Raw genomic sequence first — 8,103 nt, 5'->3', positions numbered from 1 at the left:
ACTTTTTGGTGGGGTTTTTTTTGTGTTTTTTTTTTTTAATTTTGCCCTCCCTTTCTCTCTCCCTTCCCCCCACATCCCCCGGCGTCCTGCCTTGCACAACGAGGAGCCACGACAAGAAAGAGCCGTTTCTCCGGGGGAGAAGCGGGACGTGCCAGCCGGCCGCGCGGTACGGCCGGGCCGGGCGGGAGGCGGCCGCATAACATTACCGGCCGCTCAATGCAGCCTTGTTCTGCTGCGGCCGCAGCCTCCGCGCAGCGCGGGCAGCGGGGCTGGGCTGGAGCCGCGGGAGCGGGCATCGCCTTGTGTTTTACGGGGAGACGCGCTCGGGTGTTTGCGGGGGGGGGGGGGAGTCTAATTTCCTGTGAAATGAGAGAGAAAGTTGTCAGCGGGAACTGGGAGAAGAGGAGGGCCTCTGTTAGTCTTCAAAGAGAGAGGGAGAGAGAGGAGTAGAGGGAGAGAAAGAGAGAGGGATTCTTTTTCCTTCTTTCCCCCCCTCCTTTTCTTTTTTTTTTTTTTTTTTTTTTTCCAGAATAGATATAGCACGAATTTTTAATTCGTCTTCCTTTCACAGACAACAATGCTGGTTTTGAAAGCTGGGTACAATTTGGGTTTTGTGAGGGGTCCCCCGGCCCAGCTGGCCATATGGGATACAACATGTAGAACACGCCTAACAATGAGCACGAGTGACAGCCCTAACAAAACGCAAAGGACACTGCTCCCTGACTCCGGGATGGACTGCCTCCCATAAATGAATTGAATGGCCCTAAAAAGAAGGATGGGGGGGGGTGGAGAAGACACAGGGAAGGGGCCCACCTCCCTCCCCAAACTGTCTCTCCTTTTTTCCCTCGTCCCCGGCCCGGCCCAGCCCTGGCTGCCTTTGCCTCCGTCTCTTTAATATGCACGCCTCTAACATGCTCACCTCCCTGCCTCCCCCATTGTGCTGTTTTGTGAAGTCTACTGTATATTGTGCAAAGATAGACTGCCCGGAGCTGGCCCGGCAGCATGGGAGATATAAGGCCACGGAGGTTAGGGCCACACAACTGGTTTTATAGACTGAGCAGAGCCTGGAGGGGGGAGGAGGAAAAAAAAAAAAAAAAAAGAAGAAAAAAGTGACAATTTTCCTTCTCTCCCGCTCCTGGCTCGCACGCTGGAGCTGGGGAGGGGGAAACCTGCACATGTCCGCAGCGGGGGCGCGGGTCCGGGGTCCCGGCGGAGCCTCCCCGGGCTGGAAAGCCGGGTCGGCCGCTTGCTTGGCCGGCCCTGCCCCGGTCCATCCGCAGGGCTTCGCTCCGCCGGTGCGCAGGCAGGTTGCCGGCGCCGTGCCCGCCGAGAAGCCGAGCATCTCCCGGCCTCGGGTGGTTTGGGTAGAGGCTCACCCGGCGCGGGGAAGGAGGGACAAGAAAAGAGGGATTTTTTAAAAAAAAAAAAAAGAGGAAAAGGGAAAAAGCCCAAGCTGAGCGCGAAGGCTGCGCCCGGGGCTTTGTGGCCGGCGGAGGCTGCGCCGGGGCGGAGAGGCGCGCAGGAGCGCTGCGGGCCCGGTACCGATCGTCTCTTCGCTTTGGGCGGTGAACTGAACCGGCTCGGCTCGGCCCGGCCCTGCTCAGCCCCGGCGGGACGGGGCGAGCGCTGCCCCGGCCCCATCGCACCAGAGAAGCTCTTTTTAAAATATTTTCTAAGCACTTTTACCATCCTAAAACGGCTGGGGAGGGTGAGGGAGCCCACAGCTGCCCCGCCTGTGCCCAAACCCGCTCCGAGCCGGGGGCTGCGCCTGCCCGAGACCGGCTGTAACTTCACCCGGTCCGGGGTCCCCGACTTCACCCCGGCTGAGACGCCCAGCCCGTCCCAGCTCCGCTTCGCCTCTCTCTTCTCCCTTATCCCCCCTCCCCTGGGGTTTTTTGGGGGGGGTTTACCCTTTTCCCCGACCTGCCGGCGCATCCCCGAGGACTGAACCCGAAGTTTCCGCGTTCCCCCCCGTGCAAACGGCCCGAGGAGGGGGGCATCGAGGTGATGCTGGCGTCCGAAACTCCGCAGCCGGGGGACCCCACCAGCATGGGGGGCACTGGGGTGTATAAAAGCACAATCACAGATATCAAATAATTCTCTTCCCCCCCCCTCCCTTCGTCGTTTTTCGCCAGCTCTGGGTGTTGCCGAGAAGCCGGGCTGAAGCCGATTGCCCCGAAAAAAGCCGCTTTCCCCTAAAAAAAAAAGACATTTCAGGCCCGGGGGCGGCGGGCCGGGGGGGGGGGCCCTGCTCGGCCGCGTCTCCCGCCACGGGTGCCCGCCCGGCCTCTCCGGTGCCACGCCGGGCTGAGCCCGGCCGAAACGCCGCCGGTCGCCGAGGGATGCGGGGAGGCGGCCGCGGGCACCGGCCGCACCGAGAAGTCGAAACAAACCGGTTCGTCGTTGTTACTGGTTTCTTCTCTCTCTCTCTTTTTTTTTTTTTTTCTTCCTCGAAACACAGGTGGGTTTGTTTGTTTGTTTTAATTAAAATTCTTACTAAAATATTGAAAGCCTGGGTTTGTACGCAGTGGGTCCTCTTTCCTGCGGCGGGGAGCAGGGAGGGTTTAAATCCGCGTTTCTTTTTTCCTCTGCTCGTGGTTACTCGGGAATTAGTTATGCGCGAACCCCCAATAAGATAAAAACAAAATTAAAAGGCTGGCTGCTACTCACGGCAACGGCAATCGCAACGAGATATTAAAAATACGCCCACTAATAGTTGTCGGGGGGTTATGCGCGGCCAAAAATTGTCCTGGGAGGGGAGCAGCCGAGATCTCCATCTCGGGGTGCCCCGCACGGCGTTAGGGCGGCCGCGCTCCGGGCGCACGCACGTTCCTCAGAAAACCACAGGAGCAGCGGGGGGTTTTATTCTTTATTTTTTTTTTTTCTTTTTTAATTCTGACGATCCCCTCCCCCCCCCCCGCTTCCCCCGTTTTATTTAGTTGTAGGTAGACAGGACCACTCTGAATGGCGCAAAAATTTCTGTAAACAATGACGCACAAAAACACCTCCCCTCCCTTCCCCCCCGCCTCCCCCCCGATATGAAACCGAGCCCCCCCAAAAAATGGAGGGGAAAAGAAACGGGAGAGGGAAAAAAAAATCATAATAATAATAATAATAGCAATAATAATAGTAATAATAATAATAATAATAGCGTTTCCCTCTCCATTCCTTCCCCCGCAGTTTTGATTTATTTTGGAGCATCAGTCTCTCTCTCTCTCTTTATTATTTTTGTTTTTCCTCCTTTTTTTTTTTTTGTGTGTGTGTGTGTGTGTGCGGGTGTGGGTAGTGTGTGCCTGTGCGCGCGCTCCCCTCCAGCCTTCACCAAGTCCATTGCTGAGCTTGTACCAAATGGTGTGCCGTGGGGTACTGGGGGTTGCTGGTAGCGCTGTACTGGGCGTTGTATTGCATATGCTGTAGAGACTGGGCGCTATAGGCGGAGAAGGGGATTCCCGTCTGGAAAGTCGCGGCTGCCAAGTCCTGAGCTTTGAGCGTGTGGCAGGGCTTGCCGTCCCTGACTAAGACCGGCACGGCCACCCGCCGCGGGGAGGGAAGAGGAGTCACTTCCATACCTTTCTCGGCCCGGGCCCGCTTCATCTTGTAGCGGTGGTTCTGGAACCAGATCTTCACCTGGGTGGGGGTGAGGCGGATCAGGCTGGCCAGGTGCTCCCGCTCCGGCGCCGACAGGTACCGCTGCTGCCGGAACCGCCGCTCCAGCTCGTAGGTCTGCGCCTTGGAGAAGAGCACCCTCCTCTTCCTCTTCTTCCCCGCGTCCCCGCCGCCCGCCGTCTCCTTCTCGTTGTCGGGCGACTCGTCGGCCGACGGCTCCGGCGACTTGGCGGAGGGGTCCTGGCCGCCCCCCGCCAGCCCGTGCACTGCGGAGAGTCCGGCCGAGAGCGTCCCGTCAGCGGGGGAAGGTGTGTGTGGGGGTGGTGGTGGTGGTGGGGAATTGCTCCGCGCTGCGCGACCCCCCCGCCGCCCCCCGCATCCCTCCCGCCGCCTGGCCCCGCATCTTCCCCCGCCGTGGGGAGGGGAGGGTGAAGGGGGGGATTGGGGGGGGGGGGGGATGGAGGCATCGGGGCTCAGCCAGCCGTGGCGAAGCCGTAACAGCCCCCCCCTCCCCTCGCCCCGCCGCCGGGAGAAGCCCCCGCGGGCGCGGGGCAGCTCTGCGCGGTCCCCGTCCGCGCTGCGCGGTACTCACGGGAGTATTGGATGCCCTCGGCGCTCGCCAGCCAGCGCGTGTAGGGATTATCGCTATTATCGTAGAAAGGGTTCTTCAAAGGCAGCGTCTGAACAGTGTCCAAGGGGGTTTGTCCCAAAACTCCCGCTTTCTTGGGCGGCTCCGGCGCTTCGCTCTCTTCCTCGCCGCCCTCCGCGGCGGAGCCGTCCTCATCGTTGGTGTCGGGGAGGTCCAAAATGTCCTTCACCGAAAAACCCGTCTTTGTGTTGGTCAGAGACATGTTCCGGCCAAATTTAGGCAGGAAAGTTGGAGGAGCGGCTGCGGCGAGCCGCCGTGCCGCGGGCGCACACGCGGAGCGGAGCGGAGCGGCGGCACCACCGGCGCACACGCAAGCGGCGGCCGGGGGAGGAGGATGCTGCGGGGCGGCGGCACGCGTGGAGGAGGGAGAAAAAGGTATAGAATATATATAGACGTATAGAGGAAAACAAAAAACAGCCGGAGAGTTTCGTGCAAAAGAAGAAGCGGAGCCCCGGCCGCAGCGCTGGATCTCTGCGGTGCTGGTTTCTACGGGCTTGTTCTGCCACGGGGGAAATTCAGAGAGCGGGAGCAGCAGCTGGCTTCGGAAATAGTTTGTAACTCCAGGGGAAAGGGGGAAAGACACGCCAAAAAAAAAAAAGAAAAAAAAAAAAAAGGAAAACAAAAGGAAAAAAAAAAAAAAAAAGAAGGAAAAAAAAAAAAAGATCACTTCTGGATCTTGCTTAAACACCCCGAACCCGTGCCTGCCGCGTGAAAAACCCGAGCCATTGCTGGAGCGAACAGTCCATATAAGGCTGGTCCCCACACATGAACCTGCCGAGAGGAGGGAGAAAAAAAAATACATTAAACCCGGGAAAGGTTGGCCACGTGTGGGCGGGTCTTGGAAGTCAAGTGGATGAAGACAGTGTTTGCAGATGTGAAATTGCGGGTTTTGGGCGAGCTCCGAGCTTCCACCATTGGTGATGAGTGGTATAACGTGTCAGTTAATTACCGGCGTGGGGAGGGCCCTTCCGCGCGTGTGTGTGTCAGCCAGAGAGGGAGGGTGTGATTTTCCTTTTTTTAAACACGGTATTTACATACAAAGAGCCTCGCACCAGCCCCATATTCCGCACGCTCCAAAGTGTGTTTTCCACCGATTGTCGTGAAAAGCAGCGAGGAAAAAAACCACAAAATTAGGGGGGTGGCGGTGGTGTGTGTGTGATAAGGAGCGAGGGAGGCTGCGTGCGCGGTTTCCCACCCCTCCCGCGCAGCCTGCGCGCCCACGCAAAGCCGGGGGCAGCGCGTTTGCGCGGGGACGCGCTCCGAGCCCCGCGCGGGGACCGACAGGAGAGGCGGCTCAGATGGCAAGAGCCCAACTTATCTAAACCGCCTGGGTCAATATTTTGGTTGAGGCTTAGGGATGAACGCTGGAAATTAAACAGCAAGTAATTGATTCTAGTTTGCTCCGAAATTAACCGAACTGGCAAAACGCGATCGTCAGTCACGACCCGGGGAGATCCGGGATGTGATTACTTGAGGGGGTGGGGGGGGGGGCTTTATTTGAAGAGGTCTCATTGATTTTGCCTCCTTCTTCCAGGGGAATAAAGCCCGTTGGGTTCATTTAACGGGCTGGAGCCCAGCGGACTTCCAAACATGCCTGCCTGCGGTCGTCTTTTCTTTTTATTCTTTCTTTTTTTTTCTTTCTTTTTTTTTTTTTCAGGGCCCGAGGAAGAAGGGGGACGAGGAAGGGCCGCTTTCCAAAAGGCCGGATCTCCAGGTGCCTCTCACACACACACAGACACAGACAGACAGACAGACACGGCGCCGGCAGCCGCGGAGCCCCGCAGCATCCCCGGCTCGCGTCCCGGCGGAGCGGAGCGGCCCCGGGGGCTCCCCCTGCCCGGCCCGGGGCTGGAGGCCTTCCCCCTCCCCAACTTCTTCCCTCTCTATCTCTCTGCCACCAACTTTTGTTTTCATTTTCCTCCTTCCTTCCCTTTCCCGCACCCGCCGAGGACCCTTGGCCGTGCGCTCCCTCGCCGGGCACTGCCCGGACCTTCTGCTTCCCCTTTTCTCCCCTTTTCTTCCCTTTCCCTTCCTTTCTCCTTCCTCTTTTCCTTCCCCTTTCCTTTCTCCTTCCTTTTCCCTTTCCTTTTCCCTTTCCCTTCCCTGACCCGTCCGGCAGCCGGACCCCGGCCCGGGACTGGCTTGTGCGCGGGGATGGTGGTGGCGTGCGGGGGGTGCGGGCTACAGTCTGGGGAGGGGTTTCTCGCCGCCACCTTTATTTCTGGGAAAGAAAAGTTGACCGGGTTTCTCTTCCAGGAGGAGGGAGCGGGAACGGGGCTGCTGGTGGTGGGAAGAGGAGGAAGATGGACCCTCAGACATCCTCCTTCTTGCCGATCAGTGTATCCGCACCTTCCCCTCCTCTCCCTCCCCGCTCCCCCCATCTTTCCTCCCCCAGCCCCCAGCCTGCCTCCCATAAAGTATGTGATGTGGCTGACAATGCCCAGGGATTTTTTTTTCCCCCTTTTTTTTTTTTTTTTTTTTTTTTAAGCGAGCCCCTGAGCACATCCTGGGTGGTCGGACCCGCGCAAACACAAATACAACCCTATGGCTAAGCTGGAAACAATGTCCGCAATGTAGACAAATGTCCGGCTTCTGTTGGAACCCTTTGTCTCGGCGCAGTTTTTGCATTTATTTCAGTGGCGAAATAATACGTGATTGACGCCCTCTTTCAATGTGTCCTAACTGTTGGGAATAAATCTGAGGTTGTTCCTAGTTGTCATGGTATTCAACCGCACTCAATGGCTATCTCTTCATCCATCCATTTCGGAGTCCTTCCTCGATATCGAGGGAACCCCTTCGGGCGGGCGCTCCCCCGCTCCGCTTCCCTTTCCCCGGGGGGAGGGGCCTGGGACGCGCACCAGACATGTAGCCTGGATTTCCAGCAAATCGCGGCTTTATCGATCGATTTATTCCCTCCCTCCCCCCCAAAGCCCCCCCCCCCCTCGACCCCCGGCAGGCCACCCCCGGCTCGACCTGCCCGGAGCGGGGGAGGCGGCGGCGGTTCGCTCCGATGGGGTTTTAATTCTTTCCCGCCGCGGCAAGCGAAGGGGGAAAAAAAAAAAAAAAAATACCCGTAATAACAGTGACTATCGCGACAGGACGACGATACAACGTTCCGAATTAAAGAACTCCGGCAGAAGCCAAGCCGGGGAGGGGCGGGCAGAGCATCCCCGGGGCGGCGGGTGCCAGCGGCGGCCGGACTGGTGGCCCGCTCCTCGGGCCGGGAGGAAGAGCCAGGCTTTAATAATACTAATACTAATACTAATACTAATACTAATACTAATACTAATACTAATACTAATACTAATACTAATACTAATACTAATACTAATACTAATACTAATACAACCCCCCCAGGCAAACCCGAACAGACATGCAAATGTCGCGACACAGGCAGAGCGCCCTGCAGACCCCTCGCGACGTTCAGCCGCGTGAAGGCGGATGCGGCCCGGGGGTCGCCGCGGGCCGACCCGCCCCGGCCCCGCACCTCGGCCCGGGGGGCTTTGGCCGGGCCCCGGCACCGCCGGAGAGGTGCGGGGAGCAACGGCCTCGGGGGCCGCAGCCCCCTACCCACGCGTTCCCGCAGCGCGGCTGGGGGTCCCACGCGTGGGCAAGGCTGCGGGGCGAGGCCGCTCTCCCTCCGCACCGAGCGAGCGGCCTGGGCCGCCGTGACGTCACTGGCGGGGCTTGACGTAAGAGCCACTCGGGCGCTTTGACGTCAGGAGGGGTCGCGGGGCCGGAACGCGGCCCCCGCGCCGCCCGTGCCCGCAGCCGCGCTGCGTGGGGGGAAACCCCGACGGCAGCCCGGCGGCTATCGCGACAGAGCCGGGGGGCGCTCCCGCCACCCT

The 8,103-nt window shown here is 59.1% G+C and overlaps 1 protein-coding gene across 1 annotated transcript; it reads right to left on the bottom strand.

Annotated features, from left to right (window-relative positions):
* Positions 1–3,318: 3,318 nt before the first annotated feature.
* NKX2-2 (NK2 homeobox 2) lies at positions 3,319–4,457 on the bottom strand. Its single transcript, XM_086631169.1, has 2 exons — positions 4,199–4,457; positions 3,319–3,872 (listed from the first exon to the last, which is right to left on the bottom strand). Exons 1-2 carry the CDS (start codon positions 4,455–4,457, stop codon positions 3,319–3,321), a joined length of 813 nt encoding a protein of 270 aa, XP_086487295.1.
* Between the last annotated feature and the right edge of the window lie 3,646 nt (positions 4,458–8,103).

The sequence above is a fragment of the Tauraco erythrolophus genome, chromosome 2 (assembly GCF_009769465.1).
Source record: "Tauraco erythrolophus isolate bTauEry1 chromosome 2, bTauEry1.pri, whole genome shotgun sequence".
Classification (NCBI taxonomy): domain Eukaryota; kingdom Metazoa; phylum Chordata; class Aves; order Musophagiformes; family Musophagidae; genus Tauraco; species Tauraco erythrolophus.
This window is presented reverse-complemented; position numbering and strand designations above follow the sequence as displayed.